We start from the raw sequence: 27,016 nt of genomic DNA, 5'->3' as shown, positions 1-27,016 counted from the left end.
TTATTTATTGCATCACTTTTTATTTGAAAGAACGCTCGACAGTGACTCAATCGCTTCGTTTTATTGTGACATCTTTCTCTTTCCTCCAGAAGACGTGTAAACACGGTTAGCTGTGTTGATTTTTATCTGTGATTCCTTTTTCGACTCTCGGCTCAAACATTGCTGCAATTTGTAGCTCATTTCCCCCGCCTCGACTTCATTTCTTCATTTCTTTCTCATTTTCTCTTTAATTTGAAGCTCCCCCTCAAAGCATTTTTCTGCTCATATCTTCCACTCAAGTGGCTCTTTGTGTTTTTCTGCTTTACACTCCGCTCTTCTTCTGCCTGCTTTTCCTCTCGGGTCTCCTTGTTCTCGTTAAGGCAAAATTAAAATCATCACAGCCTGCTTTTGCAACACACAAGCACACATAAATATACATTGAGGAGTGTTTATATAATGATTAGCTGTGTTGTCGGTGGCAGGTAAGAACGGACGAAAAGGAGGGATTGGGAGGAGGAGAAAGAGGAGGAGGAGGAGGACAGATGGAAGGGGGGAAACTTTACTGCTGCTGAAGAGAAAGAAAAGTGAGTTTTAGAAGAACCAGGGGGGCTGTTAGCCATAATGTAGAAGGGAGGATGGAAGTGAAAGAGTGAAAAAAACAGGAAATAACTTCATAAAAAAAGAGCAAAATGAAAGATAGTAGAATACTTTTTGCTGCAAAATGCTGTAAATCTACTTGAATGGTGGTAGAAGTAACTTTCAACCTTAGCTTTGAAAACAATACATGACAAAATCTCGCCATAAGGTCCATTTAGTAGCTGTTCTGTAGCTATCAATTGTCATGAAATGTAAACTTTAAAGAAAAGTTTTTTGTTTTTTCAAATGTGGGGAACAAAAGTGCATTAATCTGGCTCAAAATGAGACACATGACCCCTACTAAGTGTATCTCTTTCTCTTTATTACACACACTCACGCCAACCTGATGCCAACCTATATCTCCAAGCATCTCTCTCTGTCTTTCTCTCACCATCCCTCTGCTACCTATCATTCTGTCTTCACTCTGCGTGAGTGTGTGTATGTGTGTGAGAGAGCGAGAGAGAGGAAGAGAGGAAGAGCAGTGAAGGCAAAGGAGGGGTGATGGTGGATAATGTGTGCAAATTTGTCAGGGAGCATCCTGTTCTCTGTAACAAGTACGCAGCGCACTTCTGTCTCCTCTTATGTCTGTTCATCTCCTGTTCTCTCTCGTCATCTCCAACACTCTTACTTTCCAAAAACCCCTTCAAACCTTCACCCTCCTTCATTTGCTCTCCATCTCCTTCATCTGTCCATCCATGCATCCATCTCTCCCTTGGCTGGCAGCCGTGTCGTGCAGAGAAGCTTTAAATAATTTATCAGGCTGGGTTGTTCTGCCCTGCCCTGCTCCCCACTTTTGGCTTGCCTTGGTGCTGAAGAACATTTGGTGAAGTACACGCAACCCACACACGCACTTTCACCAAGGATATGATCAATAACCTGCACAGCTTTATTGATTACTCAGTGCCTGTATGTTTGGTTAAACAGTCTGTGATGTTGTTGCCTTGAAATTTAGTATTTTGCCTACTGGGAGATGCATGGTAACAAAGTTAGGAGGTATTCAAGGGGATGTGGGCATGCCTTGCACTACAAAACTCTTCCTAAACAGAAAGTAGAGACACAAGTAAATTATATATTTTGGTTCTTGCTTACATGTTCTACCTTTCACCAACAGGACAAAGATTACGCAAACGTATGTTTAAAAAGGACATTTGACACAAACTAATGTCTTGCCACTATCTGACCTAAATTAAAAAAGTAAAACGGACACATTAGCATTTTAAGAAATTTAAAACCAAAATACTAAAACTGGGAAGATTAACGAAACTAAAGAAGGAAAAACTATGATAATCTTGGAGTAATAAACTCAAAAATATAGTTCACGCAGTTTATGCTACGGTTTGTGATTTCAGACAGACATAGACAAAAGCAGGTTTCTCAAATCTAGTTGCAACCATCGCTGGCAGATTTTTTATCAGTTGCTAGATAATGTTGACTTAATTCGTTAATGTAACCTCCTAACTACATACATAATATGATGTTGACAAGTTAAATTGTAAGATTGGACTGTTGCTTGGTTCTTACAGAGGCACACGCATTTACAGATCTCTGCTGCGGCAGAAGTAGCAAAAGTCCCCTGTAAAAAGCCATTAATATATAAGCATTTACAGATTTGTCTGCACATAAGAAATTTTAATACACTAGAAGATCTGAATACAGATTTATACACACACAAATTCTGACTGCACATATGCAGATTCCTGTACACATTCACAAATCTCGGTATGTATTTAGAGACTCTGACACATTCACAAATCTGCCTACACACACATGGATTGAGATACAGGCACTCTCCACTCACATTTTTAAATACTTTTGCTACAATAATGGCCCCACACCCCTCTCTCATCTTTGCACTACTACTGACTTCATCGAGTCTTTGCTGACCTAACTTCACAGAGATTCGTCTCAGAGAAATAGTAAAAAATTGTAACTTACAATGCATCATTTGTCTTGAATTTTTTAGTATTTCCACAGAGGGGAAAAATAAGATCACGTGTTTAGACATGAGTGACTTCATTCATCCATTCTTTCACGCTGTAAAAATAATACTTATGTGTTCATTTGGGACTGTGCTTTTCCTACACTGAATTATTGAACAATAGAGCACTTCACCAAGCTTTTTTTATTTTATTTTTTTTTACTCAAATCAAGGATGACTCCAACCAGAAGTTTCAGCCTACCGGTAAAATTGTTTGGGAACTTTTTGACTCAAAAGGGTTTTCATAAGGTTTTCCTGGCAACTTCAGGCTGATTCACTTTCAGAGCCACACAGACATACTTTGAATGGTTGATGGTAGACTATACACAGATGCTGTGCAGAGGACGGGGCTATAGAGGTATATTTACATGATACATATATTTTGCCGTCTGCAACTTGATTATTAGGCCCGTAAACTGCATAATGATACAAGATTCCAATTTCTTTACTGTCCAAATGTTGTTGTGCTAGCATGTTGTAGAATTAATGCTGCTCCATCTACAGTACCCAACTACACCAAAGTGGTTTTGAAGCCAGCAATTGAGGGATGGACCGACACTGCAGTACATTTCCTCTTGTGTTTGTTACGTAACAGTACAGTAAAACTACCAACTGTGTTTTTTCTAAACTTTACTTTTGACCAATGATCCACTGGTCAATGATCCTTGGGGCAGTGTGTCTCCATTGTTCATTTTAAGCCCCCCAACAAGGGCTGAGAGTTGAAAAAGTTAAACGGGACTTATATCAACCTCAGTCAGTTGCTGGTATGTATTGTAGCTTCACCTATATTTAAGCAAAGCTTACTGTGGCCCCTTATGGAAGGTTAGATTCTATACCTTTGTTGTCTTGTGCCATGAGATCAGAAGCCATGCAGCTTATGCTAGCAGGGCATATATTATATGACATAGTTTGTCAATTTGTACATTCTTGATTCCTTCCCCACCTCCTCTCCTCGTGTCTTAGTCCCTCCCACTCGAGATGTGCGTGGAAGAGGTGAGGAAGAAACACGAGAAGAAAGGCATTTAACAAAATGAGACATCCTTCTAATTTAAAACACACACCATACTCTATACAAACATATCCTCACACAAATAGGTATAGTAGTTATAAATAAAAGAAATTTCATTAACACCCGAAAGAGCCATTTACCTTCAGTCATGACCAATAAAACTGCTCTTTCACTATAAAGCTCAGTTTATATTGCACTGTTATTGATAACAATATTAGTTTTTCATTGTGTTCTGTACTTTCAGGGAAGATATTAAGCCAAACTCCCTTTGAGAAATCTCTTATGTGTGTGTCGGTATCTGAGGAGGGTTTTTTTTGGCTGTTACCAAAGTGACTGCTTGTATCAAGGTGAAATGTCACAGAGGAATGCAGTGTGTTTAGAACAGCGCCCTACGAGTCGCTACTGAAACGATTGCACATTTGATCATCTTAAATAACTAACACAACTAACCGCCATGGTTTGTATATTCCAGCTGTGTGGCATGCCTCTTTTATAAGTCACGGGTAGCAAAACATTTGAAAAGACTTCTGCGAAGGATAAACTCATAGATCCTCTGGCAAACCTCCTCTCTCCTCTTGAGATGCATTTTAGGAATTAAGATGTCCTTCACAATCGTGCGCTGAGATCAGTTTCTGGGTTGCAGGCAGGAGGACGGAGGAGAGAGGAGACGAGGAAGCAGAAAATAGAGAAATGAGAAGGCCCGGTCATTACTATGATCACAAGTTTGAGGTTACAACTGCAGTTACCGCCTCTGTCAGCTGCTTCATAGTACAAGCCTTATAGTGGTTTGCCAGTGGATAACTAAGTCTAAGACAGTCACCTTTCAGAGGCCACTAAGCAGTACCATGTAACCAAAATAAATCTTCACAGTATAACCAAATATACTGGTAGTTTCACTAAAACTAATGAGAATCCAAGATTTGCTTTTTTCTACCATTGACTGTTCAGTTTATACACTGTTATCCAAAAAATACTAGATCTTTTGTCTTCTAATGCCTGGTGTAACATATACTGGACTGTAATTGGAAAGCATAAATATGTACATACACTCAAGATACAATCATATTGTGACTTTCCAAACCAAAATGTGCAGAACATAGTTGACCACATTAGGGGGGAAAATGTGTCTCCAATTCATATAACAAATGCAGTACATAAATGGAACCTGATCAGAGTTAGAGTTTCAGAATAATCAATGACATGAAACAAAGGACATCAAGATTTTGTTTGCGTGGAAAAATGCCTCTAAAAAGACAAGCCCTGGTAGAAAGCTCTGCATATCCCTTTTAAATCTCTCCACTCTTGGCTGTGTCTGTGTTGAAAATCATGACGGACTACTGTATGACACCCAGCTGTCAGATTCCACGAGGGAGCCCCCTCGCTGGGTGATGTAAAATGGACAGAGGAGGTGTGTATCATAATTTGCAGGAACGGTCAGAGCCATTTCACATGGACGACGGGCAGTGCTCCTCATTCCTTCCTCCGTAACAGCCTGCTTCCAGCTTCTGACATTGACAGATACACTCACACACACCCCGCCACTAGCATGGATTTCAGTCTCCTGCCCTATTTGTTTTATAGACACTTCTTTTTTTCCAGTGTTGTCCAGGGTGTTATGCTTTCTAGGACAAAGAACTTCCATTCTTAGAGTTCATTATTGGGCAATTTTATGCAGTTTCTATTTTTAGCTCCTCCATGAGTGTTCTTGTTTTCATTTTTTGTGAACGTTTTCATTTTCTTTATTTTGTTTTTGTGGTTCATTTGCATTCCCTTCAGGTGTACCATGGCCTGGACATCATTACCAATAAGGTGACGGCTGAGGAGTGCGCCCAGTGCAGACATCACATGATCAGCTGCGTGGATCCGTTAGTTAGCAGCTACACGGTCGTGGACTTCAGGAACAAAGCCTTGGCTCTAATATCCTTTCCTGCAAACATTTTAAGGCAGAGGAACCATATTTTCCTTCACACCTCTCCACATATTGTTATCACCCCTATCACATCTTCCCCGCCAGATCATTAAGTGGTAACTGCAGGGAAAGAATTCTGTCCATTTGACTTTTGGTAATTGGTCTGGAGGTCTGTGTGCGTGCGTGCGTGCGTGCGGAGTGCGTGTGTGTGTGTGGGGAGAAGAAGAAGATCTGCTATGTCCTCGTTTTGTCAGTGTGTCTCGCTGCAGATGTTGCACTGAAAATGAGAAGAGAGCGATCACTAGAGATGATATTTATAGAGGAGTCTGTGTCTTTAATGCGTCTATGCACACACACACACACACACACACACATACACACACACTCTGGGCAGTCACACCCTCTCGCAGACCCTGGCCATCACACAGATGTGGAGAGAGGAGGCGATAACTAGAGACGGTATTTATAGATCAGGAAGGCATGCACACACACACACACACACACACACAGTCTCACTCACATACACACACCAGTGCGGCGAGGGGATGCGGTAGCTCCAAGAATAGGCTCAGTGCAGCGTGAGCCTGCTGTTGGGAAGAGGGAGAAATGGAAAGTAGGAGCACAGATACAATACAAATCAGAAGGGATAGAAGCTGCTTGGAGGATTTTCAACTGTAAAGTGGGAAAAAGAGACGATGGAGGGGGAAAAGAGGAAGGGGTGTGTGTGATAGTTGGAGAAGGTTGACAGGCTGGAGAAGTTCAAAGACGCAGGACTTAAAGACGCATCATCAGCTTTCAACCCTTCAGTCAACATGCCACTCACATCAACCCACTCTCTCCAAACCCCTCCTTGCTTCCCCTCCTCTTTCTCTCCTTTTATTGCTTTCAATCTTCCAGCCCTATTACTGTTTTCCCTCCCTTGATTTTCCTTGCAGTTTGTCAGCGATCACCCTCGCTCTCTTTTCCATCCCCTCCTCCTGTTTCTCATCTGCAAACACAGAGATGCAGCCCTGTCTGGCGTGCGTGCGTGCGTGTGTGTGTGAGAGAGAGAGAGAGAGAGCGAGGGGGGGGGAGGTGAGTGACGATGGCTGATGAGCCTTTATCTTGTTTCAGTGGTTATTTGATTATCCCTGAGTAGAGAAGGTGGGCAGGGGAGGAGGAGGGAAAAGAAAAGGTGCAAGATGAGAGAAGATGCGACAGAAAAGGAGAGGGCGAGGGAAATAAGGCGTGGCTCTGTCTGTGTGACCAGTAAGGTCTAAAATTCAATAATTCATGTTTGTTTGAACTGAGTGGCTCATATTGAGTTTGTGATAGAAGGACAGTATTAAACATCAATAAATCAATTACTAATGTGTTCTGTAAAATGTTAGAAAACTAAATTTCCCAGATGCCTAAGCTGACACCTTAAAATTGTGTGTTTTGTGTGACCAACAGTTCAGTTTACTACCATAAAGCAGTGATTCCCTGCCTGTGGGTGGAAGGGTAAATCAGAGGGGTCGTGAGATGATTAATGAGGCAGGAAAGAACAAAAAGCACAGTTCAGCAACACATATTTAAATTATTTTGCCCTTGTCTTTGCTTTGTTTCTTTAGATTTATTCGAATGACACAATCTGAGAAGTGAAGTGAAGACTTTCACACTTGTAACAAGAGCTCACAAGTAGACAGTGATTTATTTATTTCATGATTTATTAGGTCACAAGCCAAAAAAGGTTGAGAGCCACTTTTACAGATGACAAAGGAATGCGGCAAATCTTCACATTTGAGAGTAACTTTGATGCTTTTCCTCAAGTTTCTGTCAGTCGATTAACCAATCAATCGACTAATTGTTTTAGCGCCGTTTGACTCAAAGTGTTGGTCCGACGCCCAGTCTGCGGCTTAGTATTTACCTCATACACACGTTATATTAAATGACCTCTATAAGAGTGTATCATTGTGTCAGCCGCACTGCTCTCGGTTACTGTTAATGCTGACAAGAAGAAGAAATTCACTCACAGCCAGTATATCCTCTTTATAATGTTACAGTCTGTTGCTGGCTTTAAGTGGCTTTTTCTTGTTTATTAAGTATTCTGCTGAGGCTTTTCTTTTATGGGGCACATGCTGCGTCGATGCGTGAAATTATTAAAAGGACAGTTTTAATATGTTGAGGTTCTTGGTGATTTTCTGCATTTCCTTTTTGTTTGATCCCTGTTCACTGCTGACTTTTTTCACAACTGATATATAAAGATATAATTGAATTTTCTGTTTTTTAACATTGTTTTGCAAGCTAGATATTCAGAAACAGACTCGCACTGAAGATGAGACTGCCACATTGAGATCAGGCTTCTATTTATTTTCTGTGTAACTAACATTTGCAGAACTGTCTTGTTCTGTGCATCTGTTCACTTGAATTTTTTTATACTGTTTGAATTTTTAAGCTGGAACACTCTGGATTATTACTGTATTCTTGAATGTGCATATAATATTAAACCATTCAACAGAAATTCTTTCAACAGTAAACCTTAATAGGCCGAGGAGTTGTATGCAATTTAGCTAAATGCGCCTGTCAGCCTTTCACAGTCACTGATTGAATTAGAACGAGCTGGAGCTGTTTTTTTTTTTTTTTATGCCATTAATGTGTGAAAGCCATTAAATGAGCTCAACAGGTCGTTTCAAACGGGGTTTAATTGTTGTGCATTCAAGCAAAAACTGTCAAAATTAGCAACAGGTGAAGTCGTACTGGAATTGTTCATGGACATAAAGTGTGCACAGATCAGGTTCCTCCTTAACATGCTCCAACATAGATGACATGCACGGCAGAAACAAACTGCCAGTCATTGTAGGTGGAACAAACTACTACATTGAGTCTCTGCTGTGGAAAGTCCTGCTGGATACTGGGGTGAGCGAGTACAACTCAAATACACCTCCCTTCATGTGCCCCTCTGACACTGTTTATCTCGCATTTCTTATTTATCTTCACCCACTTTTATGCATGCGAAAACAAGCACCCTTTCAGTGCTTTGTGATTTAAAAAAAAATGTGTGAATGGTTTCATTTCTCAGTTGTCAATGCATGACTTTTAAGGGTTGTGTCTTCACGCTGCGTGATTATTGATTATTGCACATTATATCTGACCTGAAACTGATATTAATAACAGGACTTATAAATATATTACGGATTTGAAATTTGTACTTTAAGAAGAGGGGTATTTGGTTGTTTCTCACAGCAGGAGAACAAGGAGTCGGGGGACGGAGGCGATGGGTCTCCAGACAGGAAGTTGGAGCTGGAGAAACTAGAAGGAGCTGAGTTACATAAACGACTGGTGGAGGTGGACCCCAAAATGGCTGCCATGTTACACCCCAATGACAAACGCAAGATAGCCAGGTGATACAGCTGGTCATGTCTTCATCGGTGTATGTTTCACACTGGATATCCAGTCACACATTAATCAGCTTTTGTGATGTGTATTTCTAGAAAACTGACATAGCTTTAAAATTAAACTCATTACATGATAACGCAGCTATCATATATCATATATGTTGAATGGCTACATTTATAACAATAAGAAAGAAAATATCTTTTACTTGTACTTGTAACGTGTAACTTATGTTAAAACAGCACAAGCATGTTTAGGAAAAGTTACCGACATGAAATAATGGCCATTATTTATTTATCTTTAGTTACCATTCAAGAATTAATAATAAGCCTTTGCTGCGACACTGTTATTGGTCCGTGTTAGCCATGTTTTGAGTTGCTTCTTTGTCGCCCTTGCTAGCTGGTTAGACAGCTAATAGCAAAAGAAAAACTACAATAACATTAGTGGAAAATGCAGCGGGGGATTTTTCAGTCCCTTAAAATACATTGTGGTTTTTCAGTCCCTTAAAATACATATTGTGGTTCCTAATGAACAACAAAAAAGTGCAAGGGTTAGCTGCTAGCCAAAGCTAGCCAAGTGACCGCTAGCGCTGTGGCAAGTTAATGTCTTCATGTTTGTCCTTGTTCTTGGTTTGTTTCTTTCTTTCCTGCTGCTCGATGTGATTGATTTTTAAACTTTAGCACAACCTTGCAGATCTTAAATTCACTTTATAATGCAATAACGTTTGTAACTAAATACATTGTCCCTCCCAACATCCAAACACACCAATGTAACAGTGAGGGCGGCCACCAACTGTGTTATAGCCAAAAAACAACAACAAAAAACGAATTTTGCCAAAATTAAAACATGTATATTGGCTCTAGTGTCTAATATAAAACTATTTTGTCACATATTTAGAAAAACATTTAATAGGAAAAGAATGGGAAACCTTTGGGATAATGTGGGGTATATTGTTTGTGGGTGGCTCCCAATATTTTCTAGTTTCCTCATGTTTTGTGTGAGGTCCTGAAGGGCTCCTGCTCTGTCTCAGGTTGACAGTCACAGTATATGGCCTCCACCCAATCTACGCTGACAGGACCAGTGTCTGTTTACACACACACACACACACACACACACATACACGCACACACGGCTTGATGAGTAGCAGTCAGTGCACTCTGGTCTTTTGTGTTAGCAGGTTAGGTTACCCTGCTCTTCCCGATGACAGGAGACGACAGGAATCATATTTTCTTCATAACCTCAGACTGCAGTGAGGCACGGCTAAAGAGTCACGTTCAGATTTGAATCGCAACACCTCAAATCTCTGTTTAACCCTGGCTGAATGTTTACTGTGTGCTGGTGAGAAAAAGTGTGATTTCATACAGTTTTGTATCTCATTTCATGATTTATATTCCTCCTTGTTTTTACTCCTGTCTTGTCTTTTGAAATAATTGTTGCTGGTGTGTTAATCATTTAGACTACACTCAAACTCTAACTGAATTTGTGCCTCAGAAGGGGGGTTTGAGACCTTCATTTACATTGGATTTAACGGATGAGTGGATGGTTGACTCATCTAATCTCAGTTTCCCCCCCGAGGCCTGACATACAGGGAGTGGGATGTAAACTCATAGTATAGTGGAGCAGTTTGAACTAAACTGAAAAAATTAGAAAATGATTTGTTGGTTGTGTGAAAAACATGTGTTTTATTTAACCACAATGCATCTGCCTGTTTGTTGTCTCAAGGAGTCTTCAAATCCATGAGGAGACAGGCGTCCCCCATAGTCACTGGCTGGAGGAGCAGAGGGGCCAGGAGGGAGGCGACGGGCTGGGGGGGCCGCTGAGGTACCCAGACCCATGCATCTTCTGGCTGCACGCCAACATGGACGGTACGGAGGGAGCATTGTATGGATTTTCATTTGGCTGTTATTGCTATTTATCAAAACAACACAACGGGACATGTTGATACGGGAGCTTCAGTGCTGGCACGAAATAACTGTTTACATGCGTCCGTCTTATTTTGCTGATACAATTGTTCTATTTTCTCCCTGTCTGTTCCCCTCCAGCTCTCGACAGGCGGTTGGATGCTCGTGTAGATGAGATGTTGTCTGCTGGACTGATAGAGGAGCTCAGAGACTTCCATGTGCGCTACAATCAGCAGAAGGTCCAGGATGACAGGTAGCAAAATAAGCAGCAAAACACGTGCACCCTCTTGAAGGAACACAATCAACCAGATCCTGTTCATCCTGAATTAACTTTCTTTTCACATTCTGTCTGGAATTTCGTTTTTGCTTTGGCTTTTTTTTTGCAGAAATTCAGGTGTGTTATGCTAGTAACGCTAATATAGCCTCAAGTCATTAGCCTCAAACAGAGATGAGGGCTACAGAGGTCTGCTAAGCTCACTTCTTTCTAACTACAAACCTCCAGATTGATTTTCATTCTCAAACATCTTCAACTGATGCTGAATCAAGTGACATCGCTTGAGGCAATTTATCAGACTATGCACAACTCTCTCTGGAGCCACAAAAGATTTTATACAACTCGTTTCACATCTGGAGCAGTAAACAGACTTTGATGTGTAAAATCAGCACATTTCCCCTTTAAGATAAGATAAGATGTACCTGTATTGATCCCCCGCAGGGAACATTTTATTTGACACAGCAGCACAAGGGAATGTAGTTCAAGAATAAAATGGAATAAGATAAAATTGGAATAATATTTACAATAAATAGATCTGTGTGTACAACACCCATGGGAAATGATGGGTTATCCTCCCTTCACAAAGCAAAGACATGCTGGCTACATGTGGCTTGTGTTCCTAGCACTTCTTTTTTTTAATGAAAAATCAACCAAACTCCACCTAAAAGATACAGAAGTGAATAATGAATCTTTTGTGGGCCAAAAACATATGTCATTCTTGGTTTTGGCCCTGTCGTCACTGCTATTGAACGCAACAAGGTTGGTCTGAGGGTGCAGTGTCTCTGTAACAAGTTCAAAAGCACATTCTCATCCTGCTATCTTAATTAATGATCCAGACATTCAGTCTGGATCCAGACTTAAGTCCTCTCTTCCATGTAACCAGGGCAATAAGAGTGAAGTGAACTCGGTCAAGCAGTTATTTATTCCTATTTCCTTGTCTTGACAGGTCACTCTGTTCTGTATGCTGTTGTTTCCCAATGGCCTGGAGACCAATTTAGATACAGCCCACACTGTTGCGAGTTTAGTTCAGATGGGACTGATATTTCTTTACAATGTCCAGTGATTATTAATAATTGCAGAGATAAGCCCCCTCTGTAGGACATTAGCACTACCAGGGGAGTCTGGTGATTGGTGCTTATTACCTCAGGGCCTCAGGAATTTTATCCCACAATGAATGGACATCCTGGTGGCCCTGGAACAAATTACTTACAGCGCTATGTTGTCTGTAAAGATGCTATTTGAAGATATTGTTAATGTGTTCAAGACTGATATATTGTCTTTCTTACAATTACCAAGTTGTCCCTGACATTTCCTTAACAGTAACCACATGACCGGTAGCATACTGGAGCAATGTCACACTGTCAGTGGTATGGATCCACTGTTTCCTGTTCTGAGTCATGTCTCTGGGTTACCATGATGCATAAAATTGAGCAGTTTTTTGTGTTAATAATTACAACTACAGGACCAAATTTACAGTGATTTCCGTATGCAACATGAAATGTGTATAAACGTGTATGTGTCCTTCACTAATAGCTGAAACAGATATGTGAACACTGCTGTTGGGCCTTTGTTGGCAGCAGATATTGATATTGTAAGTGTGTGATGGGGTGTGGCTGCGGGGGGAGTTGATGCATTGGTGGAACGATGCCCAGGAAGCTGCCAATTCCCTTCTTCCGTCCCTCCTTTCTTTCATCACCCCATCACCCCATCCAACCTCATCAACCAGCAGCCTCCTCCTCTTCTGTCTCTCTCTTTCTCTCTCTCTCTATCCCCCCTCTCTCACTGTCTCCCTCCATCTCAGCCACTATTGCCCTCTCAGCAATCTGATCACCCGAGCACTTTACTCCCCCCTCCTTTGTCCGTCTGTCTTTCTCTCCTTTACCCTCATGTCTCTATCCCCGACTGGCTGCTGCGGCCAGACATCAAGGTCAAATCCCTCCCTCTCTTCCTCCCTCCCTCTCTTCCTCTGTCTTTCTTTTTTCTCCCTCCATTGACTCTACATTTCCTGTGCTCTGTCGCTATTCTCAAATTTCTGTCTCTGCCCGTCTAGCCAGATTTATTTTTGTTATTTCCTCTCCTTGTTTCAGTTACAAGTGTAAGTTATGGACCAAAAATAGTCTTTTTTTTAAATTATTATAATGTTTGTTAAACAGTGTCTTAAAAAGAAAATTAAAATGATCTTCAAAGAGACAAAATTGACAGCAAGAACAATGCATTATAGGTAAAAGGTGAACCAGAGAAGATAAAAACAATAGAATAGATAAAAGATAAATAAGTCTATAAATCAAAGTCAGTTCAAAGAAAAGTTTTTAAAGATTTCAAGTGTGATGACGTTAGCATTAACAGAATACAAGTCATCTGCAAAAACTGCATCCCGCCCATAATAAAAATCACTAACAACTAAGAATTATCAAACTGTACAGATCATTGTGCAGTGGTGAATGGGATGATATCATCTGAAGAAGAGCAATTCAACTACAATTTTCAACAGTGCTATTTTCTTTTAATCAGACCTCTGGGAACATGGCAGAAAGCTCTAAAATTGCAGATTAATTAAACTTTTAGTATTTATTAGAGCTATAAGCAAATATGAATACAGTATTTGGATACTAACAGAGAATATACTCGGAACATATACATGCAGCATCCAAATGTTTCCAGTAATACCTCTGATTTATAATCATAATAATAACAATAATCATAACAATACACTTTATTTATGTAGTACTTTGAACAATGTTACAAAGTGCTTTACAAATAAAATTAAACCAGACAAGGCTGGTACAATGGGAATAGGGCCAATGAGCACAGAGGAAGTAAAGGCAATGAAATACATTTTTTTGTAGGTCAGAAAACAACTAAACACAGAGAATGACGCAGTCTAAGCCTGGCAGGTACAAGCCAAAATGAACAGATACAAATAGTAGACACATATTTTTGAGTACACGATATTGTCCATTACACATACTGTAAACAGCGCTACTGTATTCCATTAAATAGGTGCAGACATGATTTCTCAACTGTCAAGTCATCTGTTAAGATAAAAAAAATAAACTTTTCTTGTAGTGGTAGAAAGAAAAATGCCACCACAGCTGACCTCTACTCTTTATGCAATCACTCTAAATTCAGAAAATGTTCAGGTGATTGAACTGGACACGCGTAAATTGTGGAGCTATTACTAAGATCTGAGAAAGGTACAGCTCGGACTAGAACAGGCAGCAATGGTTAGATTGGGGTGATATGGTCTGACAGTGATGGAAATGTTCTGTCTCTACTGTCTGGCAAGCTAACCATTGGGCTTTTGCCCCAACCTGATGTCACTCCGGTCAGGCAACTGAGTCCCGGCACCCGTGGGTCCCTCTGCCAGTGCCATTCAGTTTTTTTAATGTTATTCTGTCACTTTGTACCCCGAAGGGCCTTCCATCTGCTCATACTGATATTCTTTGTACAGGGAAGGAGAGATAGAGGAGGAGGAGAAGGTGAAATGAGTCACCACCGGGTGTCTTGAAATGTCAAGTAGGAGACGGCAACTTTCTTTTTAATTGATGGATAATGTTTCCTCTCCTCTCCTCTCCTCTCCTCTCCTCTCCTCTCTTCTCTTCTACAGTCAGGACTATCAACATGGGATTTTCCAGTCGATCGGTTTTAAGGAGTTTCATGACTACCTGACCGCTCCTGAAAGCAGCACCAAGCAGGAGAAAGACACACTACGAGACAAAGGTCAGAGGAATACTCGATCACAGTCACAAAGATGGATAAAGATTCTCCCGTTGGCCGACTGGTTGACCGATCAACCAGAAGAATCTATTTAAAGATTGTTCTCTTCCTCCCCTTTCATCTGTAACAGCCTCCTTTTAAACTCTGTGCAGGTATAGAAGCGTTGAAGATTGCTACCAGACGTTACGCACGCAAACAGAATAAATGGGTCAGAAGCCGCTTCCTTAAAAGTGAGTACCCTTCACCCGCTTCACGCAGTATGTGTTCCTGTGTTTTTGTCCTCCACAGTCGAGTTCTATAGCAATCAGCACTCTCTTTAACAAGATGAGATTCATGCACTCCATTAGACACACAATAAGCCTCTCAGACACCGTATTGTGTTCCAGGGTTGTGTGTGTGTGTGTGTGTGTGTGTGTGTGTGTGTGTGTGTGTGTGTGTGTGTGTGTGTGTGTGTGTGTGTGTGTGTGTGTGTGTGTGTGTGTGTGTGTGTGTGTGTGTGTGTGTGTGTGTGTGTGTGTGTGTGTGTGTGTTCATCAGTCTGTGTGTACAGCAGGATTGAGGTGATGTCAACAATCATTACATGTGGTGATTTTCTTTGTATAATTTGCTAAAAAATAAAAAACATCAGCACAGTTTTGTAGTAAATAGTGTATTTTTAAGTTACTCATCATGCCTATTTTAGTTTAGCCTTTTTTGTAAGGCACATTTAAATGTACAATTTTAACTTCAAAATGAAACCGGTAATTGTTTTTCTTTTCCAAGGAGTCATTTTCTACAAAAGATTTATTTCCGTAATAATATATTCATATCATAAAAAGTAAATAGTTCAACATTTTGGGAAATGTGCTTTTTTTTGTTTTCTTGCCAAGAGTTAAATGTGAAGATTGACGCCTCTCTCGTTAGTTTTTTTGCAGCAGGAACTTCCACGTTCAAAATGACATGTTGTATGAAAGTATGTCCATGTTTCTTCAGAAATACAAGAGCATTTAGAAGCAGTATATATTTGAAAATCACCAGGTTACTTTATTCACTGGCACATTTGATTTTATGCAGCGTGTGTTAGCTGCTGTGACGTTATAAAGGGTCTAATATTTCAAGATACATCCTCAGTATACACCTGCAGCTAAGACCCTTGAATGCTTTTTTCCCAGCAGTAAGTCCCTTGTGGCAGCAAATGCATATAAGTGAACTGCAGCAGTTGCTTCTGGCACTGCAGAGTGGATAAATGTACCCACCACAGCCAACATCAACCAGTGTCTGGCAGGTGGTGATTTCCCACCCTGGTCGCAACTGCTGGAAGTCAGACGTGTTTTAATACATATGTGAAGGCTCAGTGTGTTTCCCTGTCCCCAACAGAAACCTGGCCTCTGTGTCCCACCAGTAGCATGCCCTGCAGTAACCCAACCTCCTAATCCTGTTAGGTCCGAGTGGCTTAGGCCACGCCAGGCCCTAAACCTCAATACCCCTCTTTCTGACCGCCTGCCTTCCCCGCTGCACACACCATATGGTCGTCATCACATGTGTGTGTATTTGTGTTCCTGCGCTTTTACATATGATATATAATCTGTCTGAAGTTGTCTGTGCTTTTGCTCATGCATGTGCACCCCTCCCGAAGACCCTGCTTAGACTCCATTCAGAACAATTTGCAAGACAGTTGAGTCTGATTTGGCTGTTGGTTATGATATGTTATGTCTAGACACACACAAAAATCAGTCTATTGGCCTTAAAGGGAAATTCTGATATTTGTAAACCTGGATTGTATTAACTTTTTTTTTAGTTTCCATTTTTTTTATGACCACTGCTGATGATAATACGTTTTATTTACCACCTCTGGTAAACAACATCAACCAGGGCTCATACAGTTCTCCAAACATTTCAATTGAACAGAAATCATGTTGTCCCCTGAAATACCTGTTGCTATTGTGGTCTCCTGACCATATAAATACTGGGTTCATTTTACAGGCAACAGGTTTGTAGGTTATCTTGTAGGAGCGTGTGCTTGCATATATTTGTTTGCCAACACAGTGTCCCACCAGATGTCATTGCGTTGCGCTGCAGTAAAAAGTAAGTCTGGTTGAGTTTCTTTGCCCGACCACCCTGGGTTTCACCCTGCGGGCTGTTCGGTAATTGCAGACTTTAGTAAGAATGGTGTTGATCTGGCCAAGAAGCATGAAAAAAAGCTTCAGACTTGCAGTAATCTTCTCAAACACTTAGTCTTGAGTCTGACTAAAAGTAAACTAAGAAAGTAGTCCCCTGAAAATCCATGTAGCCACTGTATTCAATGTTTTGGAAAGCAGTAAGAGGCTCGGCTCCTTTGCCTCAACAGACATTATCCTTACTGGAGTCCATGTTTCCCAAACCTCTAAATGCCGTAATTTTCCTGTAAAAATATCTTACCAGGATTATAGTCCCTGATGTTAATATCTATTTCAGATGTTTTTTTAGTGTCAGAGCCTTGCCGTATTTACCTATAGGACAACCTTGTCTTTGTGTCCAGCCCTGGCTGGCAATGTCCTAACCCAGGGCCTTGCTCTTTAACCCCGCTCTTCCCACCTTTCGGTCTGTATTGTCTCTATTCTCCTTGCTCTCTTGCTGTGACTGCTGACCTCTTTTCTGTTTCGTCTGAGCCCCACACACACACACACACACAGATGCCGGCAGGCCTCAGCTGAGCAGGCTAATCTCTTGAAGCATTACAGAGCTGCCGGGAATTTGCCCCGACCACACAAACTCGGGCAACAGGGTCACTGGGGGCTATGCAGACCTACCCGAGCACACGGAGACTAGTGGGTCAAAGGGAAAGACAAATTGGACATGACAGAGAGCCTCAGTCAGAGAATGAAGTAGGTTATAGAAGCTAGAAAATGACCTGATTGGTGAACGTTCATGTAAATATACAGAGAGAGACACAGAATCACATGCCTCGAAGACACAAGTTTAACCCAGTTTTATAGTTCACAGATTTAAACAGCGACTGTCAGTGAGGGAGCAGGTGGGCGTTCAGTGTCTTAAATACTTTTCAGCAGGATACGCAGTTCTTGGTGCACTCAACTTTTGTTGCTGTGGGGATTTAAACACCAGGTCAGCCAGCTCAAATTAAATCAAGCTTAATTTGTCTTGTCTTTAAGTGTGTGCGTATGTGGGAGTACGCTTATAGGACGCTTGTGTGTCTGTGTGGTTATAGGGGAATGTTTAATTAGTCGATTTAATTACCCATAAAGAAAATGGTAATTTGAGGTTATACTAATTTTAATAAGTGCCACATTTTATGCGGAGGATGCCCTTAGAGTTTTTTTTTTATTCCCCAAAGACATGCAAACAAGCACACACGCTTTACCTGTAACCAGGATACGCAGGTGTAGTTTGACTGAGGTCCTGTGAGTGTTAAGTAACAGGGGTGTAGGTATCTTTTAGTCACATGAGAAAGAGAGTGAATGTATGAGTGAGTGAAGGATGGATGGAGGGAGACAGAGAGGGAGAGGCAGGAACAACACATGGGTAGCTGGGTGGATGGAAAGTGAAGGTAATCTGATCCAGCCGCGGGAACAGGTGTGGGGCGAGTTTACACCCTTGTCTTTGAGCAAGTGCGAAGCTTTCATGTACGCACACACACAAATGCAACCTCCTCCCGTGGATTCGCGCCAGGGTTGTTGTTGCCACAAAGACCTCCCTGTCACATCCACTTGGTGGAGAGAGGGCTGGAGAAGATGAGAATGACACATGGGGGTTAGAGGAGATACAGTAGTAGGTACAAATCCATCAGTGCATTGAGTGAAAAAACAAGAAATTGAAAATATATATATATTGCAAAAAAGCTTGTGGTTGGCTGAGCTGGAAAAGTTGGCAAATTGAGAGAGAGAGAGAAGAAAGTCCACCATTCCAAGAGAAACCATAAAAATAAAACTAAACCTGTAAATAAAAATAAAAATAGCAGTCATAAGGGTATGGAACTGCAACCTCCTTGGTTCGAGTCTCGAAAGGGTCCCTTGTTGCATATCTCCCCCCTCTCTATCACCATAGCGGTTCATAAAAACACCCCAGGGTAGATGTGAATCGAAGAGACAAAGTCATTCATTAAAAAACACATCTGTCATCGCAGGTGAAAAGCAGCTTGACGTATTGTACTGTTGCTGCATTAATTATGCAATCTCGTCACATTCTCTTGGATATTTTCATACAAAGGTATGACATTTGCCTAAAACTTCAGCAGCATTTTAATGGAAACTTACACCTGCAATTACTGACTTTTTTGGCCACTTGGGGGCAGCACAAAAAAGGTTTGAACGTAACATTGACAAATGACCTTTTAAATAAATATGGGTTTATTGTTAGCAAATTGTTTATTTACACATCCAGCAGTTCTGCAGCGACATTAGCATTCATTTTGAGTCAAGTTTCCGTCCACCTCATCTTTTAGCTCTTTAGTTTTTTTTCAGTCTCCACGAACTCAAGCTAAATTCTCCATTATGTTCACCAGCTAGCTACTGTGTCTGATGGACTTTTGGTGCTAGGTATATAGCATATCCAGAACTTCTTGTCTAAAAGCAGCGGCCCGTTGTGTCCGAAACCAGCGCTATGGAAGTGGTGAGAATGATCCCAGACAGTAAAGTTGCGGACCACAAAACCAAAACAATGAGCTAAAAGACGCTTAAATGCTGAATTAGAGATTAAAGGAACTGCCATTCACAAATTTTAAACTAATTTCAAGTAAATCGGTAAAAGGAAATGTGAATGAATGCTGATGAATTGTTTCCATCCATTACCGTTATGCCATTGTTATGAGTGGGCTCATTAAAATAAGCAGTAGGTGGCGCCACTTCTTCAGCGGGAAAAACCCCAAGAAGAGGCCCCAAGAAGATGGTGTAATTATAAGAGTGCCAGTCGAACCACAAATGGAGAAAAACTATTCAGAAAACAGGGTGGAAAAATTAAATTTCTGCTAGTTTCATGTATTAACGTGAGGAAGGTTAGATCAGTTTATAGCCATATTATAGAACCATGGGAGTGATGAGACTGTCAGAGTGGAAGCAAGCTAATCAGTCATGTGACTGAAATGTTCACTACATCAGAACCTATTTGGACTGTGTTTCCATCTCCCATTAAGTACATGTAACTTTTCTTTAAATGGCAAAAACTTTTTTGAGGACGTTTCCATTTCCATCAACCTTTTCTAATGCGATACTTCAAAATGCTCATCAAATCAGGCTCATGGAAACATGGCTACTGTTAACATAGACATATTGATTATAGCGGCTTTAATAGAGCTAGAGTGAAGGAGAAGAAACCCCATAATGGAGGGGGGAGTGAAAGTACAGATAATGGATATGCGGATTAGATTCCTTCTGTTGTATCCCACCAAACAGCCAGATAAAATGAATCCATATTTTTGTTATCAGTTTGGCCGAATCTACAGAAATATCCTTGACCTATACCTGACCTACTGCAGATATGTCATGAACAACAGAAGAAGGTAAGGGAGACAAAAAGTGGAAAAGGAACTATAGGAAAGAGGAAGGAGGCTGTTGAGTGAATAGAGGCAGCTGTCGTGTTCCAGTGTGGACAACAGCCAAAGAAGCACAGCTGGGCCGGGGGGCCGCTGCACTGAGACTACCGTAGTGGAGTTTTTATAGCAAAGCATACACGGACGCACATCCTCACTCAGCAAACACAGGGATAACGCAGCAAATGACTGCTGGCCCGTTTGTTGCAACAGGTGGACTACTGTTTCAACACACACACTCAACACTGGCAAGCAGCTGCCCAGCGACAGGAGATGCTCTTTCTTGTTGGCAAGGCTCCCCTGTGTGCTTGAAAGGCAACGCTCACAGTGTGTGGTGTACGATGCGTGTGTGTGTGTGTGTGTGTGTGTGTGTGTGTGTGTGTGTGTGTGTGTGTGTGTGTGTGTGTGTGTGTGTGTGTGTGTGCGTGTGTGTGTGCGTGCGCGTGCGTGTGCGTGCGTGCGTGTCGACCACCCTGCTCTTTGTCCCCTCAGCATTTCTTATCCACCCTCATTCACTACAGAGTGGATTAGCAGAGTTAAATTTCACCAGATCCCAAACAAGAATGCTGGTGGGGTGTTGGGTGGAGGGGGGGGTTTCCATCCAGCATCTGGCAACCTACCATACACTATCTCCCTTTTATTTACCACCACTCCACTCTGCCCAGTGGGAGGTTCGTAGTTGAATGGTTGGGGGGGTGATGTTGAGAGAGATAAAAGAACAAAGTAAGGAGAGAGATAGTGGCAACAGCAGGGCACAGGAGGGCGGCTGGCGAGGGGGAGTATTTATTAGAGCACCTAAGGGAGGGTGCTCCAACTCTGCATCTGGTATAGGTATGCCAGGTGACGCTGTCCGCCACCACCTGCCTGCTATTGTGCCACAAACACAAAAGACTTCCCCCTCTAACACAGAAACACACACAGTAACCACACCAGTGAAACCTGAGGCTTTGATTAACAGTCACTGCTGTTTTTAAAAAAGAAAAACACACACACACTGACAAACTGACCTACTGTCCATCTGTATGAACACACATGCTGGGCAGAGTTTTGGGATTAGTAGTGTGCGCAGATAAAGCGGAGAAAACACACACTGAGAAGCCAAATGATGCAGGTGCAGGGGTGCTGAGACGGTGCCATTAAGGATCTCTGTGTTTACTTTGCTTTTACGCCCCTTTGTCAGCTATTCAATTAAGGCAAAGCCGGCCTCGACAGGAAATGAGTGAAATACATCAAATGTTTAAGTGGCTGACGGCACATTAAACCAACAACAGTATGCAAATGTAGACCAGAAGGAGTTGAAATGTTGCGTGTGCCAAGGACCAGGCCAAAGTTTAGAGCTTTCAGGCGGGGCTGTGTGAAGACTCCCATTGTTTCCCACACACACTCATTCCTCTGACAGAGTCAATGCAGTTTGTTGTACAGATGACCAGTTGCACAGTTACCACTCTGTACTCCTCTGTAATAATGGAGTCCCAGACAGTTCCCAGCAGACTTAGTAACTTCAGTCTATAGGGTGTCTGCTGCCCTCAACGCCACAGTTCAGTCTGTGTGTGGAAAGGATTAAGAAATAATTGAGTTGGCTAACTGTGTCTTACAGGTTAATGGGATTCATTTACATAAGTGTGTGTGTGCTTTCTATGCTGGTATTTTATGAGAAAGATTCACCTGACTTTATCCAGCCTTGTGTCTTTTTTTTACATAGTTAGCCATGCTGGCAGTGACTCACTACTGTGGCCATGACTGAAATATCTCAACAACTATTGGATGGATTCCCTTGATATTTTGTACAGACATTGATGTTCCCCACAGGATGAATCCTACTGACTAAAGTGATCCACTGATTTTTCCTCTAGCGCCATCATCAGGTCAACATTATAATGTCTCCAATACTGTGGTTTATGACAAAATCCCTGCTTTTAGTTTTTTAGTGCGAACATGCAAATGTTACTATACTAACAATAAAAAAAGGATGGTTAACATCATACCTGCTAGGGTAACATTGAGAGCATGTTAGCATGCTTACATTAGCATTTATCTCAAAGCACCACTGTGCTGGAGTACAGCCTCGGGGAGTCGCTAGCTTGGCTGTAAACTCTTGTGGCAGATTTATGCTTGACTCGAGGGGTTGACGACAGGCTTAATGTAGATATCGACGGCGCGGGTTTTGATTTATAGCTCAGCCCTGTATTTCATTCGTTTGTATCACCACCGCAACACTAAAGAAGTGTATCATACATGATATGATATGCCGTTGCTTCAGAGCCTACACACATGGCCGCTATAGGTACGGCATAACTCAACAGTATTAATCTTAAGCAGCGTAAGTCACGTTGAAGCACACCTTGCTTGTTTTCATTAAAATTATTTTGTGTATATGCCCTTTAAATTTGACTCTTCTTTATTTATCTTGTATTTTCTGGTTACATATTTAGTCTGTTATTGTATAAGTCTTAATTTGTAACTCTACTAGGTATAAATGTATTTATGTGTGCCTAAAATTTGACTTTGTTTGCATACAGATGCAGTTGTTTGAAGTCACTTTCTCTACAATGTACAGACACCTTCATTCCCTGTGCGTCTGTGTGTCTTCAATCAATGCAGGGCAGTGGCTCTTGGTGCAGATTGGCAGACAGACAGACAGACAGATAGACAGACAGGCAAGCAGGCAAGCAGGGCAGGGTCTGGTGCTGCTGTTTAGTGCTGAGGCCTGGCCTGGAGACTGCTGACTGATGCAAAATAGAAACACGGGGGTGGAACAGTTAGAGGGAGGGAGAGAGAATGAGAGAGTGAGTGAAAGCTGAAGCGAGACTGATGGCAAGACAGGGAGAGAGAGATGGTGCGCAAGAGAGAAGGGTGGGAGGAAGAAGGGAGAGAGGGAGAGACATTATCGAGCCAGTGTGAGTCAGCAGGTTGACAGAGCTTCAGGGTGCGGCTCCAGCACATCACTGCTACTGTATATTTCCCCGTCTGTACGAGTTTCTACCTCAGCCTCCCTAAAATAATGCCACTCATTTTGGTTTATTATTAGAGGTAATAATCAGCTATATAATTAGCCAGTCAATATATCTCACCATATTAAGACTCAATGTCAGCGTCAAACTTCTTTGATATCATGGATGATGGTTTTGAGTGTAAAATGTATCAGCACACTGGCTGTCTATGAGAAAACCTTATCTCAAACACACTAAAGAATTATTGTGACTAACACAACTTAGTAATCGTAGTAGCTGTTGGTTGAAGTGTTGTTGTCAGAGGCTTTTCCACAGGTCCATTAAAAATAAATAGTGGAAACACTGAATCAAAATATTTGCTTTAAAAAAAAACAACCTTAATTACATTTATTAGCAGCCTGTGCTGGCCTTGTAAAATGCATAATGCGTGCTGTGTTTGACGTGTGTGTGCGTGTAGGACCGGGAGACAACGTGCCGGTGGTGTATGGCCTGGACGTAACGGACGTGTCAAGGTGGGAGGAGATGGTGCTGAACCCTGCACTGCAGATACTGGACAGTCTGAGCAAGGTGGGGCCTGTCAGCAGCTTTCACCTGCTGTTGGGACACAACCATACGTCTGCTTCCTTCTTTACTCTGTTTTGTTCCTTTACCCTCTATTTTTCAAGCCTTTGTTGCTTTCTCCATTTCTTTCATCCTTTTCCATCACTTTACTTGCCTCTTTTACCTCCATGTGTTACTTACTTGCAATTTTCCTTCCTCCACTCTTTTGCATTCCTTCCTTTCTTTCATTTTTCTCCCTTTCCTATCTCAGCCCCTTACGACCTGACCAACTCTTCCTTCCTTTTCATCATTTTTCCATCTTAATCTCTCTCTGTTCTTTCTCTTTTACTTTGTTGCTTCATCCACCCCCCTCCTTCTTTTCTGTCCTTCCTTACCCTCGCTTCGCGTCATCTTGCTTTTATGCCCTGCTCTATTACTAAATAGTTAGATCCAGAATTTCATAAACACTTGAAGGAACCCTGTTGAGTATTGGACCACTTGTAGGAGCAGTGCTTTTACAATTGGGTTTCTGTTTTGTTTGTGTTGTTCACACTAATTTGCCGATGGACCGTTTGTGGCAGTTACATGCCAACAAAGGCAGCAATGAACAATATAAAGAATGCACAATTGATTTTTTTTGTCAGCTTTGTGAAAGTTTTGAGGAAAGGAATGCATGAAACACGTTTGTCAGGCCTCAAGTACAATATCTTTTGATGAATAACACTGAGTGTAAAAAGACATTGTTGAAAACTCTACAGGGAAACTTTAAGCACCAAACCCTGAAACTTAAACCTGTTTTGCTCATTCAATCAGGGTGAGGAGCCAGCTATTGCACCAATCAGAGTACAGGGCACAGAGCAGAGAAACAAACGGAGCCGCCACTCATGTGATCTGTGTGACAAAGTGATCATCGGGGACCTGGAGTGGACAGGTGAGTCTGTCCACCCACAGTGTGCAATATGATAACGACACACAGAATCACTTGCAATTCGTTTGTGCTTATATTTAGCCATAAGAATATATACACTATAAAATCGGTCTTTAGTATACACTAAAATCTCTCAGTGACAGTACACAATTGTTATTACCTGAATAGAGGCCATCCAAACTACTTCAAAAGCCTTACTGCCTTGAGGTGTGATGACAAACCTGCTCACCTCTGGCGTCGGCTCTGACACCGAGTTTCTACTTATTTTTTCTTGTGCATGACTTCTTCTTGTGAACTTAACTCATAATGTCCTTGATAAACACTTTTTTTAAACATTATTCAACACCATAACTCAGGAACAGAAGGGGAGATTGTGAGCTTATTTCACAGTTGGATGGACACTGAATTTGTGACACTTTTGGCTCAAAGGTCAAACATCATTGTGACCTAAAAATAGGTATTTAGTCATAATTTAGGAATGAATTGAGAGATTCCAAATACATGTTGACTGGGATGACACACTGAGTAAACAATAAGTAGCATTGTCCAGGCTTATATCTCTCCATCTCATCCGTTCTGCCCTTGTCACTTACTTACCTGTTTAGCCAATACATCTATGATAAGACTTCATTTGTCAGTTAAAAAATGTATATTCACTGAAATCCTACATATTTACCATCAATATGATGTAATATCTTCTATTTAGCCAAAAAATACACTTAATACCTATTATTAAAATCATCCAAAGTCTTCAATACATATGTTATATAAGTCTGGTAAGACATGGATGTAAACTACACTGACTGGTTGGTGGAGGCATGAAGCCACGGGGCGATAATTCTAGTTTCACTGAGAGAAAAGAGCTTTTTCTCACACCAACTGTATCCATCAGTTTCCCTATTTTCTTCACCTGCAGCTCACCTGAAGTCCAAAAAGCATCACTATAACGTGAGGAAGAAGAGGAAGTCTGATCCAGCCTGTGACCAATCCCAGGTAACCACTGCACCTCCTGCTTCTGCTGCAGTGATAGAGGAGAACCTCTCAAAGGACTCTTGTGCTGCCGTTGCCCCGGGCTGCAGTGAAACCTCTCTGGAGTCATCCCCAGACACCAGGACAACACACAAGAAAGTACCTGTGACATTTTAAGAGGCAGACTCTGGACTACATAAATCTTCATTCAGATGTCCACCACTGTTCTGCACTAACAGCTGAATGTCTCCTTACAGTCCTTATAGGGCTACTGTCTTCCTTCCCATAGAGTCGAACTGAACTATATTTTCTCCTTGATCCTGCTGTTCAGTCGTCTTATTTGTTGTTTGTTGGAGCACCTGTTTTGAATGGGATGACCTTCTCAGCCCTGTAGATAGAGGATTTAATAACAACGATCCTTGCCGAATGTGGATAACAAAGGACAGGCAAAATATTTTTTTATTCTCATTCGCAGTTGTTAATGTGCTCCGAGTATGTATCCTTGAAGAGACTCATTTTTGTAGTAATTTTATAGTAATTTTCATGGCGCGTGCAGCTGCCTGAAATTAAACTGAGAGAGGTTTTTTTTTTTTTTCTGTTTTTGCAGAATATGCCTTAAATTAAGTCCGTCATACTGTTAGCATTTCAGGATTTAACTTTATTTGCCTCGTCTTTAGCTTAACCAGAATGTACTTTTAACTTCATCCAACTAGTTTTAAAAATGTTCAATAAACCAAAGGATCTTAAAGTTTCTCAAACAATAGAGAATGATGTGTTTTGTGTCACTGAAGTGAAAAAGTAAAAAAAAAAAAAATTGGATTTGAGAGGTTTTCACATGACATCATTAGCGCTAGTTTTACCTTTATCTAACCGATCTCGCTGGCATGCTTACACAGCACAGAGTATTGTGCACTGTTTGCCTGCTGCCACCTTGTTTTACTGTCATAAATACGTTTTTCCCAGCTCTTTGTTTGATAATGACTAGTCACTTGATTTGTGCTGTTGTCTTTCAGTGGAGCTTAGCTGAGCTCATTTCTGCTCTGACAGTGGTATAAACCACCGGCTCAGGCTGTGAGGAGAGAGTGTGTTTTCACAGCAGTGATTGCAGCTCTTTGTTTATCCAGCGGCGTGTCGTACCCCTTTCCAACCAAGGTGTGCCTGCCTGCTGTAAAACCACTTACACAATACCTGGCGTCGCTCCAAAGGCCTCTTTTGGCGCTCCCTTTCCCTCTCCTTACCTGCCACTTTTTTTTCTCACCCCTGTTCCTAAGAATTGGACAATTGTTCCGCATTCTCGGCTAACACTCCATCATCTCTTTCTTTAAGCTTTCAGTCCGAGTCAAAGACGTATTCTTTCAGTGCAAGTTCAGT

General features: G+C 41.5%; 1 protein-coding gene across 3 annotated transcripts in view; it reads left to right on the top strand.

Moving 5' to 3' along the window:
- Nucleotides 1-26,413, top strand: part of trit1 (tRNA isopentenyltransferase 1) — a 34,111-nt gene extending 7,698 nt beyond the window's left edge. Inside the window, exons 2-11 of one of the 3 annotated variants that reach the window (XM_051389463.1) lie at nt 5,379-5,522; nt 8,293-8,388; nt 8,719-8,873; nt 10,588-10,730; nt 10,908-11,019; nt 14,648-14,760; nt 14,910-14,987; nt 23,666-23,775; nt 24,562-24,679; nt 25,593-26,413. In XM_051389463.1, the coding sequence (XP_051245423.1) occupies nt 5,379-5,522; nt 8,293-8,388; nt 8,719-8,873; nt 10,588-10,730; nt 10,908-11,019; nt 14,648-14,760; nt 14,910-14,987; nt 23,666-23,775; nt 24,562-24,679; nt 25,593-25,822 (1,299 nt within the window). In that variant the 3' untranslated portion in view covers nt 25,823-26,413. Of the gene's footprint in view, nt 1-5,378; nt 5,523-8,292; nt 8,389-8,715; nt 8,874-10,587; nt 10,731-10,907; nt 11,020-14,647; nt 14,761-14,909; nt 14,988-23,665; nt 23,776-24,561; nt 24,680-25,592 lie in introns of all 3 variants that reach the window. The other 2 variants (XM_051389462.1, XM_051389464.1) reach the window with 2 other exon arrangements.
- The last annotated feature ends 603 nt before the right edge of the window (nt 26,414-27,016 follow it).

Source organism: Dicentrarchus labrax, unplaced genomic scaffold (assembly GCF_905237075.1).
Source record: "Dicentrarchus labrax unplaced genomic scaffold, dlabrax2021, whole genome shotgun sequence".
NCBI lineage: Eukaryota > Metazoa > Chordata > Actinopteri > Moronidae > Dicentrarchus > Dicentrarchus labrax.
This window is presented reverse-complemented; position numbering and strand designations above follow the sequence as displayed.